This window comes from Pezoporus wallicus, unplaced genomic scaffold, assembly GCF_028554395.1.
Source record: "Pezoporus wallicus isolate ANWC-B61680 ecotype Strahan unplaced genomic scaffold, APGP_CSIRO_Pwel_v1 contig_13480, whole genome shotgun sequence".
NCBI lineage: Eukaryota > Metazoa > Chordata > Aves > Psittaciformes > Psittacidae > Pezoporus > Pezoporus wallicus.
In genome coordinates this window covers 1,114,973-1,139,270 of record NW_026641917.1, presented here as the reverse complement: position 1 = coordinate 1,139,270, position 24,298 = coordinate 1,114,973, and the positions used below count along the sequence as shown (strand labels likewise).

The window sequence follows — 24,298 nt, the reverse complement described above, 5'->3', positions numbered from 1 at the left end:
GATTTGGGCATAAAGGCTTCCCTTCAGTTAAGAAGGCAGTGAAAAAAACCTTTAAACTGCTTTATGGAAGTAGGCAGCTGAAAGATGAGGTCGCTCCTTCAGGCATAAACACTTCTTGGCACCTAAAGCTAGGGCACGTGTCAGTGGGTATGTTTTACATTGTGTCTTACTAAATTTGGAAATACAGAGCTTTTAAAGATTGCCTTTGAAAGACAGAGTGGACTCAGGGGCTTGGGGAAGGTACTGGGCACAGACTGTGCAGCCACTAAAATTCTTGCAGTCTCTGCAAGAAAACCTCTAGAAAGCCGGGAGAATTTTTAACTGAGTGATGACTGGAAGAGGTTTGAAGCTAGAAGCAAAGAAACCTTTCTTATTATGTTCATGGAAGCCAGACTCGGTGTATTTGCAAATAAATCTGGCTTGCCTCAAAGAAATGCTTATCTCCATGAGCTTCTGACAAAAATAACCCGTAGCTCTGAATCTGGCTGAATGCGGATAGCTGAGTGGAAGAAAGGTGACACATGGTTATCTTCTCAGCTTTTTTCAAGTTTATAACTTCTTTGCTTTTGAAGTGTCAATACCAGAAATAAACACAGTGTTTTAATAAAGATCCATGGCCTGTGAAATCACTTGTGGGGGCAGAGGGAGAGTTGATTGTAATACAGGTTATTCACAGCGAATTTGATGTTGAAGCCATGAACTAATAGTCACATGGAGGATTGGACTGGAAAGGGGAGCTCACATACTTATTCTGCTTTTTTAATTTCTGTGAGGAAGATAATGTTCTCAGTTAAGAGAATGAAACATACTATTTTTGTGGGCAGCAATAATGGTATTAATTTGGTGCTTGCAATGCTTTTCAGCCGTTCTTAGCTAAGTCCTAATACTTCATGTGCAGTCTTTGAATGCAGAATATACTGCAGGAAAATGAACAATATTTAAATTTGGCATTAAGTACAAAGCAATACTTTATGTTGATAAAAATCTCAACAGTTTTTTATAAGTAGAATCCCACAGAGATACTTCAGAATTAATTGATGGCAGATGAATTTAACACAGTTAAAATGAATTGACCCCCTTGCCATTTAGAATAATATAAAGATGTCTGAATTTTATTCCCAAAAGAGGAAATACAGTTGTTAAGTCCAGATGGATTTTTATTTTTATTGGAGTAAGTTTTGAGACTAGCAATATTATTTTTTTTTTTTTAATGTTACTACCAGAGTGTTGGATCTGGGACAGCACAGGCCTACTTTTTAAAAATTGTTTTAAATCCAGTTAAATGAACAGCTTTACAATGTTTATTTTGAAAATTAGCACTTTCTTATTGAATTTGTAAGAATTTGAAAATAAGCACGGGAATGATATACAGTCTAGAAAAGCCAAGGGCTTGGGTCTTTGTCAAGTTGTCAGCTGGAATGTGATAACTGCCAATGCCTGTGATTGTTGCCTGCCCAAACGTAAGGTGATGCAGCAGGAGCTTAATTGCTTTTCAGCGCGCTAAAGCTGATTGTGCTTGGGCTTTTTGCCTTGAAGTGAGGGCTTGCACCAAGGCAGCTGCTGTGGTTGTGGGATCAGGTGATCTCATCTGAAGCCTGAGTCATGAAGAGACAAAGTCATGAAGGGATTCAATCTATTCATTTAGCTGAAGATGAAAGGCCGTTCTGCTCTTGCTGTGTCACTTTAAAGCTTCTGAGTCCATAAAATTAATCCTATTATAGTGGTTTGTTCTTTGCTATGTTTTACCCATTGTCTTTAAGTTCTGGGCCTAAGTCAGCTCCACTGGTGGTGTGGTAGGCTACACCTAGCCTACTAGCTAGCCTGTGTAACCTAGCCTGTACTAGGCTTTCTCCTTCAGTTAGGATTGGCGTTGAAGTGGATGGCTTGCTACCAGGAAGCTTGCTACCAAAATAAGTGTTGGTTTGTCTCAAGAATAAAGCTGGAAAAATATCCCACCATTGAACATGGTACCATATTGCAGCTCTACTTGGAACAGAATGTCAAATTATTACTGATAAATTTTGCAAACAAGTTGTAGGCTGGGAGAGTAGTCTGTGAGGAAAACGAAGGACTAATAAAATTGGATTGTGGGGTGAGCTAAATGCAAGCAGACACTAGGGGTTGTTTTATATGTGGCCAAATATCAGTTGCATTTATAAAAACTAGGAACTGTAAACCACAATTGATGCAAATCGTGCTCCATCATATGAAACAGTGACTAAAAGTATTGAGTATTAACTGTTGAGCAAGAGTTGTCATTGTGATCATGGATAAAAGCGCTATTGTGATTCCCATATGGCAAAATAAGAAGGTATCAAGTAGGGAGGTTTTTTCTTGATGCTTAGCACATGTGCTATATATAGTACAAAGGTGAAGGATATTGATAAATTGAAATGCATTCAGCAAGGGAGCTACCAGTATGAGCAGAGATATAGAAAACATGGTGAGATCTGCAAAAAGCATAAAGTACTTGGCTTAACAGTTTCAGGGAAGAGCTGAATTGTAACAGGTGAGTCCCCTAAGTGGGGACAAAATATTGATAATACATGAGATAAAATAAAGCTCTCCAGTCTAGCAGTCAAAAGCACATTATGATTCAGTTTTGGTAAGGTGTACCAAGCTTATTAAGCATAAAATGAAATTATTTTCAGTAATTTTATTTTTAAGTTGTGGCTACTTTATTGGGTATTGACATCATGATTTGTTGCATACTCCAGCGTTCTGCCTTTGCTAGATGCCTGTTGTTTTGTCTGTCTGGTGAAGAAGTTCTTCTGCTTCCTGGTGGAAGGGAGTTTAAGGAGTTATTTAAGCAAAATAACAAGAAAATGTTACAGCAAGAAACGGTGCTAAGAAAAAGGGGAAAATGAACTTGTACTCTTGTGTTACAGATTCAGTGGTTCTTTCCTTTGACTCCGTTGGACATACAATAGGCTCAGGTACAACATTGCCTTCTTCTCTATCTCCCACCTCATGACAAGGCTTCAACGTAACTTGACATGGTAGCCATGTTGGGAGGCAGGTCACTGAGTCAGACTTCGGTGGGAATCAGCCACGTAGTCAAAGTGGGTAAATGGGTCCTGGAGCAGGCTGCCCAGAGAAGCTGCGGCTGCCACATCCTTGGCAGTGTTCAAGGCCAGGCTGGATGAGGCTTGGAGCAACCTGGTCTAGTGGAAGGTGTCCCTCCCTGTGGCAGGGGGTTGGAACTAGATGGTCTTCAAGGTCCCTTCCAACCCAAACCATTCTATGATTATATAGCTCCTAAGGATAGTGGAAGTATTAAGGGTCTTAGTGCAACGCAAGGATGAGCACTTGGGACCCCTTCTGTTACCCAGCAAGGCATATGACCTGGACACGTTATATGTGTTAGTGATGCGGTTTGTGCTTCTCATGTGAAAGGCATGAAGATGATGTCACCCACCAGCTGAAGAAAAATTGTTCTATGCTACTAGGAGAGTTTCTCAGCTAAACAAACAGTTGAGTTATTTGGGGAAACACATCAGGAATGCTTCCAGGAAGGAGAAGGTGAAAGAGTTGTAGCTAAACAAATAGGGCTGGAAACTTTTCTTTTTGGGTGGAGATTGACCAGCATTATCAAACCCCAAGGGAAATTATGTCCAGTCTAATTTCCTTTGAAACCTGAGCATGAACTTCAGTTAAACCGAACCAGAAGCCAAAATTCTTTTGTGCAGAGTGCACTTCATGAAACCAGCACCTTTCCCTTTGGCTAAATGTAATGCATGAGTGGTAGCCAAGGCACACGATAGTAAGCTCAATATTTGATGAAATTCAATTTATGGTTTATGTATAATGATGTGCAAAGGAAAGGCTAAGAATTACTCTTAGAACTTAAACCACCTTCACATTTAGAAGATGGGTTATTTACTGTCTTGCAGAGAAGAAAATAATCCAAGTGAAGGTTTAGCATTTTGTCTTGCTTACTAGCCTTTCCTCTTAGGTTGAAAGGGGGAACATGCTGCCTTCCAACATAGCACCTGTCTTCTGCCTGCACAATTTGAAAGAGAGCCTGCTGCCTGACACTAACAGCAAAGCTTGAACACGGATTTCCAATTTACTAACCCCTGATCTAGTGGAAGTAACTTGCTTTGGTTACAGCACCCTAAATGTTTTCTGCTGTCTCTGCATCGTCTCCAAGACGTCTGTTGGGAAATGGATCTATTATGGGTGCATGGACTGATCTCGGAGTATTTCTAGGATGCTGTATGTAGAGTGGATATATTGTGTTTATAGGGAGAAGAAACCCTCTATTATCTATTAACTCCTGTCTACTATTTAATATTGGACATAACTGAAGTGTGTCTCTGCCTCCCTCCTTCTGCACTGGGTGATGGTTTCTTTATCAGGGGAGAAGTTGCATAGGTTTGAGATAAGAAATTTGTGATTAAAATTCAGGGAAATATTTTTATTACAGCTGGGTATGTCTGAATTGGCATACCTACCGTACTGGAGTTATGCTGGTACAGATAAGACCAGAATTTGTCCTGGAGTACAACTTTTAAATATTACTACAGATTTATCTTTTTCCCCTGCTCTGATACTATTTTGGCTTCTAACTGATGTGAAAACACTTAACCCTGTGGATAGCTTCCAGTGCAGCATACCTATGGAGTTAATCATAAATGTTATGATACTACCATTGGGGTGGTAAACTTACTCATGAAAAATTGTTCAACTGCGCCATGTCTTTTGGAGTTCTGTTAATAGGGAGGGTGAGAGACAAGTTAATGTAGCCAGCGGATTGACTGTGCCTGTTTTAAAAGCACTGGTCTTTGTTCTGCTTATATACTGCAATTGGTTAGGAGTAAGACAGTAAAATTTGATCTTTTGTAAACCTTCCACTGCAAGAAAATTGAATTTCTTTATTGAAGAAATATGAAGAAAAGTCATATACTTAAGAAGGGAGGTTCAGAAATGTCCAAGAGAGCTGTACGTTTATTACTTTCATATTTAGTCCTTTGCATTCACTGTGCTGCAAACCTTAATTTGCTCTGAACTGGTATGTGTAATAAGATGTCAAGATGCGTGATGTTTTTCCAACTGAGGGATAGCTTTCCTTGTTGAACAGGAAGGAGAGAGAGAAAAACTGTGGCTATTCTGCTTCCGCTGTCCATCCCATCTCACCTTGCTGCAGACCCAGGAAAAGACAGAGTCCAGAAAGAACTCAGAGAAACAATGGCAGCTCCAGGCCCAGCCATTCCCAGTAGGTGATGTTTCAGGTTGGGGTAAGAAGGGACTAAAGTTACATGCTTTGAAACAGAAAAATACAGACACCTTTTTCTTTATTACTCAGAATTAAACAGCTGTAATAGTCTCCCTGTTAAGATTTTATGCTGCATAAAACTAGTACTCATTGACTTGTATTTGTATATTAAACAGCTTCTTAGAATTGCTCTTTTTTAATTGTTAATCATGCTATGTGAAGGGCGGTATCTTGTTGCAGTTTCTGTGTTTTGTTTGAATTGACTGTTTGACCTTATCTTGGTTTTCCCCTTAACTCTGTCCCACATGCAAATGTCAGTTTTCAGAGAGGCTGGAAATCTGTCCTTATGTATCTCCGATTAATGACACTGTCTAGGTTCTTTTGGATAAACTTTCGGAACTAAGTGTTCAGAAGATCATCTAGCTATGGAGCCTTAAAGTACTGCTTCATGGATTGGAGGACAGGAGAATCAAATGTGCTTGAAGTGAGACTGAACTGTCTGAGGTTCATGCTGTGGTTGAGCCCTTTAGAGTCCAGATGTTTTTGTGATTCTGTTCACAACTGCTCCTTCCCTTGAAAGACAAAGTTTGAGCAGCAAAGATAAATGTTTGGTGTGAGGTCTAGGCCAGTGTTTCAGCTGAAATCATTTAAGAAAGGAGGGTGTCATGCCCTGAACTTGGGCAGCATTAAGCAGGGCACAGGGTGTTTGAGAAGGCCTAGATTTCATTTGCTTGTCATAGACAGCTAGTACTCTTTCCCGCCCCCCCTGCTCTCCTCCCAGTTGTTTTACTTTGTTGCTAGTAAATCAAAAACATTGGACCTTGAAAGACAGATTTATGCCCCTGCTATTTTTGTGTGAGACTTTTTTTCTACCTCCTGTGTCTGAGAACAAGCAAGTTAAGTTTTTCTTCTCCAAGCCTCATTGGGATATTGTGCATTGAATGTGCAACTTTCCCATCTCTTAATGTGCTTGCTGGAAATATTGAAGTTCTAACTACCTTATGGCTGTAGGCTTACGCTGTTGGAGACGTGTTTAATTGCAGTACTGGCCACTGGTTGTATAGCAGTTGTTCTCACTGCAGGCTTAAAACATGATAGTTTTAACATATCAAGTAACCGTTATCTAAGTCTTGCTCAAATTGTTTGAATATTTTAACTTTGTTGCATTTTTCAATTTAATTTTTAACCCTTATGAAAAGTTCAGCTTGACTTATGCAGAGAAAATGGAGCTTCTGAAATTTGTTTTTGAGTAGCATATTTGCTGTGGCTCATATAAGGGTGCTGGGGAGGGACTCTTCATTAGGGACTGTACTGATAGGACAAGGGGTAACGGGTTGAAACTTAAACAGGGGAAGTTTAGATTGGATATAAGGAGGAAGTTCTTTACTGTGAGGGTGATGAGGCACTGGAATGCATTGCCCAAGGAAGCTGTGAATGCTCCATCTCTGGTGGTATTCAAGGCCAGGTTGGACAGAGCCTTGGGTGAGATGGTTTAGTGTGAGGTGTCCCTGCCCATGGGAGGGGGATTGGAACTTGCTGATCTTAAGGTCCTTTCCAACCCTAACTATTCTATGATTCTACTTGTGAAAGCCCCCATGCATGACCATGCTTCCAGATGCTGAGTTCACAGTGGTAGTGGAGTAACCATCTGAGAGATTAAATCTCTGCTTATTTAGGAGTTTGCTGTTGGTAATCCCTTACGCTAAAGTCCTTAACCATTGTGGGAGAAGCTGTGAGAACTATGAAGGAAACATTATGTTTCCTTCAGCTGCCAAAGATGCTCAGATAATAATTTTGTGAAAGGTGAGAAGAAACCTGTGTCTGTCTCAGCTCCAGAGTGAATTTCGTGACTACTTCCCTGTGTTTTGGATGGAGGCCAGGAAAAGGAATACAACCGAAATTGTCAGATATCAGATTGATAGAACAGTGACAGATTCCTAGCATGAGAGAAAAACACTGCTGTTTTTTGGCTTTATTGATGAGAATCTGGCAATGTAGGTGGCTACAATTACAAAGTATGATCTTTCCCAGGTTCTAGGTTAGTGGTATTTAATTTAGATATGTTAATAGAGTTTGTGAGGCTCTGGTAGATCATCTTGGTTTGCGAAAAACAATTTAAACTTACATTTGGAGCTGATGTGGTTCTAATTTGTTGGGGTTTTAGAGTTGAGGGTTTTTTTCCCTTAAGTTGATTATCTGACTGTCTTGTTGCTATGTGGTAGTGACGGAAAAGGAGAGGTGAACTTATGTTGCATTTTTCTGCATTCCAATAAAACAGAAAATAAATGGGATAGATTATGTATTTTTTTCTCTTCATTTTAGTGGCTTTGTTATTCTCACTCTTGATTAATGAAGTTCTACTTCATTCTTTATTTCTTTGAGCTGTGGACTGTGGGAGCTGCTTGAATCTTTGCCAGTGACTGTCATGTATTGGTTGCATAGTCCTTACATACCTTTGCCAGCACATTCAGTATCGTCATCATCTATCTTCTTATTAACGCTCTATTCCTCCAGCTGAAAATACAGCTGTGAATGAGTTGAGGTGCAAATGCCAAGAGGTGACTTAAAGAATATCTTGAAATGAAAGTATTTTAATGGGATTTTTCTCTATCATGTGGCATATCTCTGCATCAAATCAGTACCTCTTGTATGTCACTAAAAGCCAATGTAGATTACTGTTCTGTTAATATTGTTCTTGACTTTTATTAGGAAATACGATACAATTTCTAAAATAAAGAATATGCAGGAAGATGCAGTAGGGCAGCATTAAGTGCATTAGCTGAGTGGATATGTGGTAGTAAATGAAACAACTGTTTGGAAAGGGTTGCAGACTGGCTTTAAACAGATGACTCCCTGGGAAAAGAAAAAGGGAGTCATATGCAGTTCATAGGAGAGAATTTTTCATCTTCCTGTTACAGTCTTTCATAAAGTCAGCTTTAAAACAGTCAGTTGCTTTTCTACTGTTGGAGGTTGCTATAGTTTTATTAGGAAGCAATTTGTGAGGGGTTTTGTAGTAAATGTTAAGGCAGCCAGAGCCTTAAAAAATGTAGTATGCTAGAATGGCCTCCTTTTTTTTGTTTGTTTGGTTTTTTTGTTCTAATATACCTATATTGGAGGTAAGACAAGGAGGTGAAAGACCTTCCTGACCCGTACAGCACTATCATCAAGGGGTTGTTTTTTATTCTTTCTGTGCCTAGGGGATGAATAATGTAGTTGCAGTGTCTAATGAAGGAGACCCCTCTGGTGGATTGCTTTCCTCAGGCTGTAAAGCTGGGCCAGATGTCTTTGGGGGCCCCAGTCAGGAATTACAGGCGGGGGGAACCACCTTGAATGTATAGAGCTGGAAATTACTTCCTTTCGCTGCTAAATCTGCATCAGTAAGTAGTACCCTCATGATTGTCAGTGTTACCAGGGCATGCAGGGGTTTGTGACTGGAGACAGATTTCTCCTTTCACCACTTAGAACTCAGAGGTTTGTGTTTCAGCTGTGCTGATAGTGCCTGGTGTATCCATTCCCATCAGATATGGCTGTTGTCATCAGGTGCAGTGTCTGGAAAATGAATATTGAGCTTGGTGTAGCAGGAATAGTGTTTTTAGATCAGTTGTACAGTCTGTGAACATTCTTAGATGTGAAATTCCATGTTTTGTTGACAGAGTAATAGTGTTGATGAAGTTCTTTTGCTTCCCAGAAAAAAAGAAAGCTAAAGCTTTCTTTAATGTGAGGCTACATTAGAAGTTGTTCAAGAATCAGTTTTTTACACACATGGTGGGAATGTCAGATGGGTAGATAGTGCTATGCAGACATGGACTGGGGAGGCATGCTTCCAGTGCTAGTCTACAGATGTCACTTCTGCTGCTTCTGTGTATTTTTACTGAGCAGGGAAGAGCACCAAGAACTGGTCTAGGGTTTTGGTCACCAAGAACCCTAAACCCCAACTTACCAGTACAGTTGGAGTTCTCCCTGATGTCACTTGGACAACCTGGAGAAAAAGGCATTAAACTTAAATGCAAAAGAGTGAATGGGGGTGAGGAGGAAGCTGGAACATAGACAAGCTTGCTGTTTATGCCGGACAGTGCTGAGGAGCCCGGGGGGGGGTCAGCTCTACCTCTTCTGGCTTTGCAGCCTTTGCCTCCTGCCCAGTTATCCAGCCTCAGGAAATACTGCTTTCATCAGCAAGTTCTATCACTGAAGAGGTTACAGTGAAAATCCTAAGGGAAGGATGCAATATTAAGTTCTTGTTTGTCCAGTACTTTTATTGTTGCTCAGTAATCCTAAGTGATATTTCTTAACCCTGGAAGAAAATCTTTCTTTTGTTCTTTTCAGTTGATCATAGAATCATAGAATCAACTAGGTTGGAATAGACCTTTAAGATCACCAAGTCCAACCATTACCCCAGGACTGCCAAGCCTACCACTAAACCACATCACTCAGGGCAAACTGATCTCCCTTCAAGATCTCTCCTTATGGCTGCCCCTCATGATCACCACTCATAGCCACCCCCCATCTGCCCCTCACAGTTGCCCACACTGTATGGCTGCCACCCCTACCCCCGCCACCCCTCACAGCGCACAGCTGCCCCTGCTTTCCACTCATGCTCTCCCCTCATGGCCGTGCCTCATCTTCCCCTCATGATCTACCCTCATGGCCACCCCTCCTCTCCCCTCGCAATCTCCCCTCATGATCTCCCGCCCCTCATTTCCCCTCAAGATCTTCCTTCATGGCCGACCTTACTCTCCCTTCATGATCTCCCGTCACAGTCGTCCCTCAACCCTCATGGCCACCCCTCCTTTCTCTTTATGATCTCCCCTCATGGCTGCCCTCCCTCCCCACTCATGACCTCTCCTCACAACCACCATTCACCCCTCATGGCCACCTCTCATCTCCTCTCACAATCTCTCATCATGACTGTCCCTTCTCTCCCTCATGATCTTTCCTCATGGCTGCCTCTCATTTCCCCTCATGGTCTCCTCTCATGACTGCCCCTTCTCTTGCTCACCATCTTCCCTCATGGCCGCCCCTCTTTTCCCCTCATGATGTCCCCTCATGGCCACCCTCCTCTCCTCCTATGATCTCCCCTCATGGCTGTCCATCCTCTCCTCTCATAATCTCCCGTTATGACTGCCCTTCATCCCTTATGGCTGCCCCTCCTCTCCCCTCATGATGCCCCCTCATGCCTGTTCCTCCTTCTACCTCACAATCTCCCCTCATGACTGCCCCTTCTCTCCCTCATGATCTTTCCTCATAGCTGCCCCTCCTTTCCCCTCACAACTGCCCTTCACCCCTCATGGCCACCCCTTCTCTCCCCTCACAATCTCCCCTCATGGCACCCCTCCTTTCCCTTCATGATCTCCCCTCATGGCTGCCCCCTCTCTCCCCTCATGATCTCCCCTCACAATCACCCTTTTTTCCCCCCCATGGCCACCCCTTGTCTTCCCTCATGATCTCCCCTCATGGCTGCCCCTCCTTTCACCTCATGATCGCCCTTCACCCCTCATGGCCTCCCTCATCTCCCCTCGTATTCAGCAGTGTTTAGTATTGTCTGATTTGTGTACAGCAGCCGCAAGTATGCACTGCAGAGCCTATTTCCAGCTCTCCACTCATAATGAGGATTAACCACATGCTATCTACTTCATTGCTTACACTCCCTTCCCCGCTCCATGTAATTCTACAGGCTCCTCTGCCTCTTTGCTTCTCCAGCTATACAAACTTCACTGGACAGGATGAAATGTAGCAGGGTGGTCTGACCTGTTCTTGATAGTACTCCTGTCTCTTGAGTGTCATACTGCTTTCTTTGACAAACACAAACATTTTGAAGAAAATAGCTGAAGTTGAACCCTCTGCCTTCCATCCTGTACTTGCAATTAACAGTTAAACACTGCGAGAACTAGAACCACATATAGCCCATCTTTTAAAAGAAGCTTAAATTAATTTTCTGTTTCTGTGGGTGAAGTTATTTATATTGTCCTTCCAAGTAGCCAGCTGCTAAAGGAATAGTACTCAAGGCATCAGAGAAATAAGTTATGGATAGTTTGAAAGGCTAAAACCAATAAGCCAAGTTAATTCCTGAACTGTTGACTTTGTATTAGTAGCATAAAATTAGTAGGGGAAAATTTTGCCTGTTGTATGTAGATATACTGGCTGCAGATGCAAAATACAGTTTTAAAACATGATAGGTACTATACACTGTGCTTGATGGCTTTTTGAGTAGTCTGTATGGAATTTGCAGACATGGGACAATGCATTTCTCACTTGCTGCCTGGTAGCTGGATTTCTGTTGGATACTTGAGAGAAGTTTCTATTCTAATGCCAGCGTAGTATTTGGCACATGATTTGCTTCACTCATAGAAATTGCTTCTTGGCTGTACTTCTGTTCTTATAACCCTAATTACATGCTTTCTTATGAAATTGGTGTCAGTTATTAGATTCTTACTCAATTCTGATCTTTCTGGAAACGTAGAAATGCATTTTATTTCTGACCCAGGAAGACCTCTTGTTCTTATGGGTCATGATGAAACTTCTATTTCCCATGTTCATTCCTTTCTGTGCTTCTGTACACTACTGTACCACATTGTCAGCTGAGATCTGTGGTTTCCCAGCACAAGTGAGTTTGGTCCTTAGATTGCCTTGCTCTCTTTTTATACTGTTGCTTTTACCCCTCATGGACCTTTCAGTCTCTTATGGGCTGAAAATGTAAAGCCTTCTTCAGATTCTTCCATGATGTTTTTAATGAACGCAAAATAAGTTCATTAATAATTTTATGCATTTTTGGCTTAAAAAAAAATAATCCTATTCCACACAGCCATATAAATGCCTTGTTTGGAGACCAGTGGGTCAGACATGGCCTGAGCTGGATCAGACCTGCCAACCAGGTAAAAATGATGCTGGCAGAGGCCAACAGCAGACCACAGTTAACACAGCAAGCTAGTCCAAGCTAGTTCTTTTTGGAGATGCTGGAGTATTTCTTCCTTGTTCTCTTTAGCTATTTTGTTCTTGTTTTCTCCAATATTTTAGCAGTTCTTAATCCCACTGCTTGAAAAAGAGAAGAAATGTTTTTGTGTATCTGCTGGTTAACTTGGTGAGTAAGGCTTTAAACTAAGCCCGTGGAAGGTGAAAGTAACCTGTAGGTTAGGTCGCAGAGAAGTTACACGAGTGCCAATGTAGGCTCTTGCAGCCAGTATTTTCAAGGCAAGAAAGGGCAGGAGGAATGGGATTGCCCCTTTCTCTAGCAGTAAGCTGTGAGATCATCTCCTGTAATCATCACACCATGACCATACTGCATTTCAGATTCACTTGTACTCGCCTTGGATTTAGTGGATCTGTGTTTTGTTTTAAATTAAATACATAACTTCAGACAAGGATTGCCTTTTCCGGCAGCTGGGCCATGTGCGTCTGGCTTTGTCCAGGTACTGGGGGTTTTATCTGCCTTTTGTGAATCCAGACTGCTTCCAGCCAGCATGTGGGTTGCAGTGACTTCTGGCCCCTTTATTCATAGTGATACAGCTAAATGGCATTGGAAGTCCATAACAAGACTGATTTTAGCTAAAATGGAAGCTAACTTTAATCTGTAACTTTAACACTCCTAGTTGTCTTTCTTGGGGGGAGCAGTATGTGATGGAGATGAATTTCCAAGCCAGTAATGCTGAAGCTTCCAGAAGTGTCAATGAGCGTGAGATGGCTCATGAGGAGGGCAGCATTCCTCTGCCTGAAGCAGTTTGCATGTTTCACCAGCCAGCAAGAGGAAGGAGCATAGATGCTTCTGGTTTGATGTTACAGCCTGAAAGGATAATTTCCACCCGACTGAAAATCAAGAACAGACATGTGCATCTGGTTTGAAACCATAAATGCTATTTTGTTTTGTTATGCTAATTTTGGAAGTGCCTGTTGCAAGATAGTTGACATACTTAATTTTACAAGATTGCTTTATACCTCTGTTAGTAATCATCAGAGAACATCAAAAGTAACCACTTAAAACCATGGGAAGGTGAAATGCATGTCACAAACAGAAGATGAATCTTACGAAACATTGCAACGGAGGTATGTCATCTGTGGCACTTAGTGTGTAGTATGTGTGTGTTTTCTGGTGCTTTGGTTGCAAAGCTCATAAAGTGCTGCGTTAGTAGAAAGCCCAGGATGTTGTTGTAGTTATGAGGTGATGTATCTTATTGCATTTCTTCTTATATTTCCTGTTGGGAAGAAGGGAATGTTAGCTCGAATTGGATAACATGGATGGCAGGTGGGTCAGTGGCTGTAGATGTTAATAAATAAATAAATAAATACAATAAAAATAAAAATAATCTCTGTTGCAGCTTGCTTGGTATGGGTGATGTTTTGGGGAGGAGGAAGGGTTAATAAAAATTAAAGGCATATTTGTTTTTCTGGAATGGATAACTTTCTATCCACCATCCTGTATGCGGAGGAGGTAAGTTGGACAGGAAATAATTTCTTGTAGGAGGAATAAACTGGGAGGAAGTTATGAGGAAAGCAGGATATGGGGGAAATTGCAACTGTCATTACATGGAAGGTAGAGGAGATGTACAGGTGCATTTCTAGCTTTCCAAGTACAACAGGGATGGTGGGTGGCATGCAGGTGCTGGCAGAGGATGGGCAGTATGTGCCAGTATCAAGTGCGCACATGTTCTGCAACTTCTCTTACTAAGTTATGTAAAACATAATATTTCCCTTGGCTCAGGAATTACATCTTAATGGGATTGAAGCTAATGGCATGGTTTACACTGACCTATCTGCTGCAGTCACTTTGTCTTAGGTACATGTTAAGGCTTTCCTATTCTGCTGGTAAGTGATAGCACGAAAAGCTTGTGATCTTCTTAGGTAAACTACTGCAGCAGAACTTCTTGTGGTGTTCCATAAGGAAAGCAAACATCTCTATTTCCACTGAGTTCTTTCTTAAAGGCTAGGGGAGTGGTTTTTCTGCTTACTTTTAATACATCCTGATGCTTAAGCTCTGGAGGGATTATCTTTTAATTCTGTTTGTATTGTTTGTTTTTTTTTATTGTATGGTAGCGAGACTCTGTGGTCCTCAGCATGAGGAGGTCCCTGAGCTTAACAATGCGAGAAGGGCACTACACCTTTTCATTTTCTGTATGTATCTCATGTGAATTCTAATAGGTTTTTTTTTTGTATCAAGTATTTGATTTGCAAGATCACAATGTAATCAAAGATGCTGAATGCAATGCTTACTTTATACTGGAATTACAGTTTTTCTGAGTGTTAACTTTGTTTCTGTAGCTGTTACCTGTTTATGGCATAAACTGACTTTGCAGCTTCATGTTGAACATCACCTGCGCTTGAAGCATTTTTGCCACCATGAATTATTTTATTTTGAAGAGGGGCTGCTCAATTACAAAGTCGTGGGTTGGAATAGACAAGGAATCAAGAAAACTTTAAAGCTGTACCATGTCTGGACCTAGAAGGAGGGTTTGTCATAGAAATTACTGGGAAAATGATTTATGCTGTAGGCAGGAAAACTTTGTATGCCACTGCATGTGTGGTTTCAGTAATGCTTTTTAAATATCTTGGTTAATTCTAGTGATTTCTAAATTAATGATTACCAATGTGTTCTCTTGCTTTAGTATTTTTTGGGGATTCAGAAATGTTCATTTGGGAATACCTTAAAGTAACAATGTGGGCTAACAGCTGCTAGTGACTAGAAATTTTTGATATAGTTATTTTCAATTAGAAATAATCATTGCCCTTCTGTAAGGACTTGCTGCTTTTTGGGTTTGGTGCCTTTTGCAGAGGAGACACTTACAGTTTTTATGATAATGTGTCCCTTGCTTTTGTTTTCCAGAGTATGACAAACTGGGCTTTCTCCTGAACCTGGACTCAAAATTGTAAGTAGAACAGGAGGACTCTTCTTTGTTTCTGTTATAAGCAAATCTTATGTCACCTGGACAGTTGGGTCACTGGACCGTACACTTCTACCTGGGACAGCAAAGTTCTGCAGCAACGTGGCAATTATGACTTCTTTCCTTACACTAGGCTTTGCCGGCCAGCTTGGATTATTGTTCACTGTTAATTGCATAATGACTGATCAAGAGGCTATAAATGTCCACCTGAAGCCATGACTGTCAGTCTGATCTAGATCTCCTTCTTTTAGTCTTCCAAATGAGGAAAAATGCATTAACCATTTGAAAGCGGGAAGAATGTCGGTCTGATTTACTGATGTGATGCTTAGACGTTTTTATTTCCTTTCCGCTTGTTCCTTTAAAAATGGGCGCTGCTATTTTTGTTCATAAACTGGAGCAGAAAGAACCTCCTCACAAGGTAGTGACCATTTGCTAAGTCAGAAGAACAGCAAAGTGCTGAAGGAGGATACTTGTCACGCTTGTTGCCACAAATCAGTCAAATTCAGACTGAATTTAACACTAGGGGTCACTAGCGACTCTGTTTCTGAGGTCAACACCCTTGTGGAAATCTTGGTACCGGGAGCAAAAAGACTACTAAAACCCTTCTGACTCCACTGCTTAAAAAGGCACTGAAGCAATCTAGTGGCTTTGAATGACTTGAGGATGCAGCCCCTGTATAATGTTGATATGAAAGCGTTACTATAAAAACTGTTCTTAATGTTCAGAAAGGTTTGTTGTACTTACAGGGTGTAACATTGAAGTTTTGTGTTTAGTCTTGCTGAGTAGCTTAGGAGCTTCCATAATGAAATAAAAGCCTTGTAAATGTGTTGGGAACTGCTGTGTGCAGGAAATGAGAAAGTCTTTAGGTAGGAGTTTCTTTTACAGATGCATCTGGGTACATAAACTCAACTCTAGTAATTTACCTGAAAAAAAAGTACTGTAGAAGAGCATGTTCTTGTTCAGTGTTCAGGAAGGATGGTGTTTACTGCATGAATAGCTGGTCAAGGTTTTTTTCTGGTCTTATTAGTGTTCTGTGCCATTTTTGTTGTATGGTGTCTGGAGCCCATGCTGGTTGCATATTTACCAATTTTCTTTATTATATTTTCTGTACTGGGACTTTCTTGTGATTTAGAGGCAACAGTGTATGTACCTTACAACACTGGGATGAGATGATATATTCAATTTATGCATGTAGACGTAAAAGCAAAAGTTGTGAAATGGGTGACCTTTGAATGAATGTCTTGGTCTTGGTAAGGGAATATTTTTTTTAAGTTTTTAAGTAGTCTGATTTTTGTTTTTTTTTTTTTCCAGACTACATATTTTGTAATGTCTGAGTTACTGAACACACCCACTGACTGTCCACACACTTTTGGCATACCAGCTTTGGATACCAGCCTGTTCTGCATCCAAACCAAGGTTTCAGCCTTGCGTTTCCTATTCTTCCTTCTGTTTTTACTTGTCCTTTTCTTTGTTGCTTTTAGCAATCCTCTTGAGTCTTCCTTCCCCTCATGCCTCCTTTTTTTTCCTCTTTCCTGACTTATCTGTTTCAATTACATCTCTCTGAGACTTGGCCTGCTCCTTCTTAGACTTCAGTTTGAGGCCAGGTGAAGTTTTTACCTGCTGGAGGGCTTCTAAAATCCTATTTTTTTTTTTATTAAAACTTCCCTGTGATAAAAGCTCTCTAATTATTTTTTTTATTGAAGAAAGATTCTGTTGACCACTTAAAAAGGTACTTACATAGCACCCTAAGTGTGTATGTTTGCTTTTCAAAGCCAGAAAGTTAGCTTCTGGAAAGGCCTGTAATAAAATCAGTATCATCAAAATAAATACTATGAGGTTAAGGAGCAAAGAAAGCAAGTATTATACATAGGTGAAATAACTTGTTTGTTTGGTGTTTTTTTTTACTGTAATTGTCCTTTGTTGGTTCTAGGTTGTTTGGGATATTTTGTTTTCCTTTATATTTTGTTATTTGTCTGTGTGTTTGCTTGTTTATCCTGTGGAAGTAAAGTGGCCCTGGTTTGAGAATAGACCTGATGACCTGTAGTGTTCTCTTCCAGTCTGAATTATTATATGATTACATTTTTTCAGTAGCAGGGAAGCCAGGAAAAAAGCTGAAAATACCATAAAATATAATAAATTTTGAATGAAAAATGGGTGACAGACCAGAGGAATGCACTGCTGTTCCACAAGTTCAGCATGTATAGTCAAGGTACCAAACACTTTTTCTAAGTATACACTGAATCCAAGGAAATTTGGAGGTTAAAAATAGTTTCTGCAACTCGGTCAAGATAGTACCATTGTAAAAGTATTGTCTGGTTAAAAAAAAACAACCTGCTTAGAGTTGAAAGGGGTGTAATATGTTCCGCGTTGATGACTTTATTGGCAGAAATAATTTAATTATGGCTGTTGTTGTGATATAATCATTCTGGTGGAATTTTGCCATAGATCATAACTTCATAGGGTTCACTTAATTCACAGCATGTGAGAATCATACGTGACTTGAAGCACTTGGGGCAACAGTTAGGTTTCTCTCTCTTTTTCCCTTAATCTTTCATTTGCTCAAAATCCGTTCCTGGCTGTTACTGGGTGTCATTTAAATTAATGACCTGGAGATCTAACATTTTCTGCAAAGGTAGGTCTGCATTAAAATTTAGAGTGCTCCTACTTGCATTCTAAATGATGTTATAAGAGGGAAGTATTTATCTGAATAAATAGTAATGTGCCCATTTACCTTTGCATCTTTAATTTTTCATGTATTACATGAATAGTGTCTTCTACTCCATAGATGCTCATGGCATGTTATTCAGGTATAATACATCCTGTTGTAGATACAACTATGGAATGATTCAGTTCACTGGTTCTCTTTGAGTTCAGGGAAACGGTAATGAAACCAGATTCTTTCTTTTTGTAAAGAAAAATCTGTCAGAAGCACTTGATAAGTGTTTTCTGTGGGAACTGTATGTCTGATGCATGATTTGCTACAGCATTAGGGAGCGTGGTATGGCCAGAAAGTTAACCTGGAAAGGAATGGCCATTTCTAAAGATATTGTGCAGATGCTATGTGGAAATGACCAGTTCTGACCAGAGGTCTTGTTGCTCTGAGCTTGTCAGAAAGAAAAGTATCAAGAAGAAAGATACTTCCTTTCTGCTGCCTGTGCTTAGGTTATCCTTTTAACTTTTTAAAAGTAGGTTGGTATCCAGGTGGAGATTGATAATGAAATACAGGGTGAATGAAAAGCTGATGACATCTGTAGGCAACATAGTTTATTAAGTTCTTTAGTCAAAATGAGACCTAGGGCTCCTCAAGACCAGATTAGTGAAAAAGACCTCTTGCAAGAGGAGTTTATCTTTTATTTATGCTTGTACCTACCATAACATCATCAAAAAAATTAAAATACCAACACTAAATGTATGCAAAGTACAGAAACAGGCCAGTTCAATCAGTTCTACCAGGTAAGGAGGTTTCCCAAGCAGCAGAGCCACAGACTGTTTTAAAATCTTTAAGAATAAAATCCAACATTTACTGGTTGTGTAAGAAAAATACTTACACAAAATATATAGTGCAATTCACAGGTCTTAATACCTGGAGGGGATCACTTACTACACTCTGAAAGCTGGGTTAGTGACCTTAATGATTACTCTGAGTATGCTTGGCAGGTTACAAGTGTAGATTCACTTGTCTTGCACATGTGAAAAGCTCCTTTTTTGTAATAACTCATGATCTGGGGGCTTCCCTGTCATGTTGTTGCCATCGTGCTTCTGTACTAGCTTTCCATACTCTCCTGGCATTCCATTTATTCAGTGAGATGGAAGCTATTCACTGCTACTTCTATAATTGTTTCAAACTTATCATTCAAATGCTATTTTCAAAGGTATTTTAGCAGTTATATTAGTGTTTTGATGCTTTTAAACAGCAGCCATAAAAAAGCTCCCCTTAGGTGATGGTGGATCTTTTCACCTGCTGCCACAGTCAGCTCAAAGGCTTGGATGTTAAAATCTCAGTTGCTGAATGGTGGGGGAAGCATCCCAGGGTTTGGCTTTGACTGTGGAAGAATCAATCCCTCCATAAAGTTTTGAAAATGTTAGAAGATGTGCTTAATCTTACTGAAATAATTCTTCACCTAAACGAAAAGATAAAGTGGGTATGATGTGTTGACTTGAGAAAAAGGTAAAAACAGGCAAAAAAAATTGCTAGCCCTCTCACTTAGAAAAAAGACTGTAAAATTGGTATGGTTGACCACAATAACATACTACTAACATAGTTAATACACTGTATTTATACAATATATAGAATATATTTTATTTGTGCACTTTGGAAATTTTTAGGCAGTATTTAAAAGGAGGAATGTTTTTTCCTGTGGGCTCTGTGCTTTGCTATCCATTTTGTGATACTGTGTTCATGATTTACATGTTTTTTTCCAATATTATAGAGTAGATTCGGGAGGTGCAACAAAGATTTTTTTGAATATTGATAATAATTTCAAACTTTGCTTTTAAAAGAAAAGACAAAGAAATTGAGTCTTTGGGGAGGGTGGGGGAGTGTGAGGGTGGAGGGAAAGAAGCCAGAAATAACAACCTTCACCCTTCAAACTCAAACGAAACCTGATCTAGACTTTGAAAAGACTGTAAAAATGGAGGGAGTTTGTGCTAAGGAAACACACAGATTGGGTTACTTCTGTTTGTTGAAATTTCTTTACTTCAGAGCTTTAATAATTAAGAACTGAAGGAGAGCCCCTTCCCCTTATTTTGTTTCTGGGGTGGGAGGTTTCTTTAACACCGTGTCTATGTGTGGTACTTTGCCATTAAGCGCTGTAAAAATAAGCAATAAATGTGTTGGAATGCTGGACTTTCCCTGTGCCTACTGCTGTGGGGTTTCTTTCTTCCCTGTCTTCCTTCCCATTTATCTTCTTATATTCCTGTGATCCTGGGGGTGGGGGGAGAAGTGAGAAATCCCAATGATCTCCCATCCTGCTTAGACAGGAGTAAGAGTGTGTCTCATGGGCTAAGTGGAGGGATTCTGACCATCACAAGCAAGAGTGTCCAGTAGCTTTTTCTGAAAGATTATTTTGAGGCTTAGCATACTTTGACATTGGTATTCTTCTGGCAGTTCGTTATTTATTTCTCTTTCAGATTTTTCTTTGACTTTTAATTCGTGTCCTTCTACCTAATCTCTTCCAATCTATACTAATTGTTTGAGTACTTCAAATATGAACCCTAGCTATTCACAGCGATTCAATTACTGAGCTGTTTGTTGTTCATCCATCAAACCTCCCACGTTTGGGTGGGGTGTAACTATGATCCACGTTTTTTGTTTTACTCTTCTTAGCTCATTTTAGTTTTTTTCCATTTTGATCCTTTGGAATTCTTTTAAGGACTTCTCACATGAGGCTCTGTTACCTAGCTTTGGGATTCTTGTGTTAGACACAATTTAGTTGATGAAGAAGATAAAGACTGCAGAAGTCAGAATTACTGGCTACTTAGAACTGATTCATTACTTGATTTGTTAAATACAAACAAAGTCAAAAACTTCTGTTTGATGCTTTTAAAAGGGCCCATTTCCTGAAGCTGGAAGTAATTATGAACCAAACCATGTGGGAAAAGAATGTAAAGTAAAAAATATGAATAGCTGGGTATTGTTTAGAGCAGTTTTATACTGTTTGCCACAACAAGTCTAGTTTCATAAGAAAGAAATGTTCATGGAAAAACAGTTTTACCAAAAGTGTAAGGGAAAACAGTGATAATATATTTATAGAAGAGGAAGAATTGTTCAGTAGATACATGGAGTTTTGTTCTGTTTGGGTGATAAAAAAAAGTGTTTTCCTTAATCCTGACAACAAAAATTCATGCAGAGTTACCTGGGTTTATGTGTTTTAGGATTGGTATGTCTGGATGTGCTTGCAAGAATTTCTGAAGAAGTAGCTGAAGATTTTTTGGACTGCTAGACATTTATATTAATCTTCAGACACCAGGGGTTCTCCATATTCTTGGCAGAAAGTAGATGTACAAATATTTTAAAAGCAAAAAGGAATGACTCATAAGCTTTTCAACCCGTTTTTGATTCTGAGCACAATAGCATAATGGCCACTGAGCCCAATAACATAATGGCCAATATGAGTTTCCATCAAAAAAAGAAAGAGGAAAAAAAAAGTGGGGAAAAGAAAAAGTAATACATATACTTCCAATTATTGTGCATATTAAAGAGAAAACACTTTTTGTTAGATGGGCTTGTTCTCCAAGTGACTGTCCATGAAAGTGCCTGGTATGCGTGAGATTTGATTTCTTTTTTGATATGTTCCTCTTAGGACTGGGTTTGTACATCTTGTGCTCTTTAGCCAGCCACATTAGTTGCATAAAACCTGTTAAGTCTATAAAGAAAAGACTCATTTCTTTTTTCCACTCCATATCTGTAAGGTGGAACGCTTACTTTGCTGTAGTTCTTCATGACAGTAGTGTTAACCTAAGTAAATGTATGTTTTCCTGGGGTGGATATAGTTACAACTAGTTAACTTTACAAGTTGTATTTACTGTTGTTTGAGCATTAATTTTTACAGTTGTTGCATTCACAGAAGGCTAAATTTACTTAAGTAGCAAAACCGAATTCAAGGATTATCTTTAAGCTCATAAATTACATGGGGCCCCTCCTGTTGCTTTATCCTCTTGGGAAAAGAGCATATAAAAAGCCACGCTTAATGTTCTTCCTTTAGAAAACTGTTCTGAAACTCAGAGATAAATTGCTTTAGTTTTGGCCAGCTTCTGCACTGGTAAGCTTGTTAAATTTCTAGTTACTGAATGTTCTCCCATGAAAACCTTCTTGTTCTCTGAATAACTTACGAAAATTTGAATGGATTGGGCTATGTAAGCATAGATCATTCCCAAAACTTCAGTTAAAGAGGTCAGAGATACTGCATTAAGACCATTAAAGAAATTAATCTCATTTTAATTCTAATTGGCCAAATGCTAATGTTCATCATTGTATTCTTGATACTTGTCATGCACACGTTGTGGAAACAGGTGATTTTCTTGCTGCTTATCCTGAATCAAAGCAGTTGTGAGTTTATCATTAAACTGATGCAGGAGTCCCCTCTGTTGGAAATCCCAGAGGCATGTGTGTGATCACCAAACATCAACTCTTCTGCACCTGCCTGACTTGATGCAGATCCCTTATTGCAGGCCAGCATGGTTCCACTTCCAAAGAGAAATCTACTTCCCTTCTGTTTCCCCTTTGAAATGTTTTAGGGAATCCTCATCGAATGGTTGAATGGAAATCAAATGTATTCCAGCAAGGGAATGTTCAGCTGTTTATCAAGACTGCCTTGAAACATGTCACTCTAAAGAACACGTGCTACAGTATCTAGACACAGCTTACTTGTCAGCTCCTAATTTATATTTTTCTGTAGCTGGCTGTGAGGAGGTTTTGTAAATGGAGTGTATGGGAAGAGACAGCTCACGTTACTCAGTCTGCCTCTAAATTTGTCTTCCACACTGCTGTAATGTGACCAGAGACGTCAAGGCTTTGCTGTCTGTATGTGCTAAGAATGCCATTTATAAATTTTAAGAATATATAGTAGGTCATCAAGGCAGGGAAGAGTTTGGTGGAACACATGCATACAGATTTCTTGTATGTTGGGGAAGGACAATAAAACCAATGCATACTTTTAACATCTTTTAATACTTTTTATTTAATTAATTCAATTAAAATTTTTAATAGTCTCTTAGGTAAGAAAACATTATTTCATTTATGCTAAAAGAAAGCAGGAAACCTTATTGCTGTGCTTGAGAGGAATTGCCTAGTGGAAGAGAGGTTGGTGATCTGCCAGGTAGTGACATGCTGTGAGAGAGACTGAAGGAACCCTGATAAATACAATCCAGAAATGGTTTTTATTTTACTTGTTTTATTCCAAGTCTTATGACTGGAAACCTGACAGTAGGTCTTGCTTAACAAAAATCTCTTTATTTTACTGTGTGAAGTTGTTCTAGGACTGAAGGACAAGGTAAGGTTTGATTAAGGTGATAAAATTCGAATATGCTTTTTCTTTGAGGATGCGTGACATTCCTGACATGTTGACAAATCTGCGCCACAGAAGTACTCTAAAGGACCTGACGGGGGCTGGTGGGAGAGCTGGTGTTGTGTGATGCCCACTGCAGTGAACAAAACATGATGGAGGCTACTTTGCAGCCGGAAGGATACTCATACAGCTGCATCTGATGAGGCATGTCCTGTAGCTGTTGCTGTACGATGGTTTGGTTGAGGTTATGGATGTTTAAATTGTGAGGCTCAGATAAGGTTTTCTCAGTTGTTTTGTGAGAAAACCAAACAATTAACTCTTATTAAATACTTTGTACTCTTACATTACACAGAAGCCCATGTGATTCTTTCTGAGCTCACAGCAGAAATGAAAACAGGCAGAAATGCCACTTCTGACACTTGCTGCAGCCCCAGTCTTGCTCTCAGCAACGAGAATCAGTACCACAAAGGGAGGGACAGAAAACTGACAACATGTATGTGCTATTTCTTCCTTGTCTGCTATGCAATCTGTTCTGGTTTGTTAAAGAAGGATAAATCGAAAAGTCAAAAAACAAAATGTTTTTGATTTGCATATTGAAAGTGTTTGGATGCTTCTGCTTAATTTCAGACCTTTTAATTCCTACTTAGAAGTATCTTCTCCCTGGCTCATTAAAAAAGGGTTATCTTGAAGACTTGAAAAATGTGAATGGTGTCCTGTACAGCTGCAAAACATCAAGTGCCTTCCTCCTGCTCCTTTTTATTGTCTTTTAGTGACCCTTTTTTTACATCATTGAATGCAGAAATCCCCAAAGGCGGTTGTGTCATTTGAATGTTTGAGTCAGAGACCTTGGTCTGTGCAGTATTCAAAGCTCTATTTTATTACTGAACGCCAGTAATTTTTGTGAAGTGTTGCTATTTTGGTGAATTAACAAGGAGGAGAGGATAGGATTTGTCTTGTTGAAAAGTGAAACCTATTTCAGTTCTCAGCCTTGGCATTCTCCTTTAGCCTGTGCACCAAACATCTTAGAATACCACTTCTTTCTCTTCTGGGGAGCCATGAATAACCTCCTTCGCATGTAGTACTGATGTTCAGTGAAGTTAGGGGTGATATAAGGTGAAGGAAGATCTGATTAATTGGGCTGTTAAGTTCTTTGAGACAAACTTTATTCTGTTGTCTGAGTCATTGTGGTTACCTGTAGCAGTTTGGAA

General features: G+C 39.8%; 1 protein-coding gene across 8 annotated transcripts in view; it reads left to right on the top strand.

Annotated features, from left to right (window-relative positions):
• Positions 1–24,298, top strand: part of ST3GAL3 (ST3 beta-galactoside alpha-2,3-sialyltransferase 3) — a 188,065-nt gene that overhangs the window by 38,626 nt on the left and 125,141 nt on the right. For 2 of the 8 annotated variants that reach the window (XM_057425831.1, XM_057425832.1), the window contains exons 3-5: positions 2,889–2,936; positions 5,067–5,222; positions 15,027–15,069. The exons of 1 other annotated variant lie outside the window; for it this stretch is intronic. In XM_057425831.1, coding sequence (XP_057281814.1) covers positions 2,889–2,936; positions 5,067–5,222; positions 15,027–15,069 — 247 coding nt within the window. The remainder of the gene's footprint in view (positions 1–2,888; positions 2,937–5,066; positions 5,223–15,026; positions 15,070–24,298) is intronic. 5 more of the 8 variants (XM_057425833.1, XM_057425834.1, XM_057425835.1 and 2 more) reach the window with 5 other exon arrangements.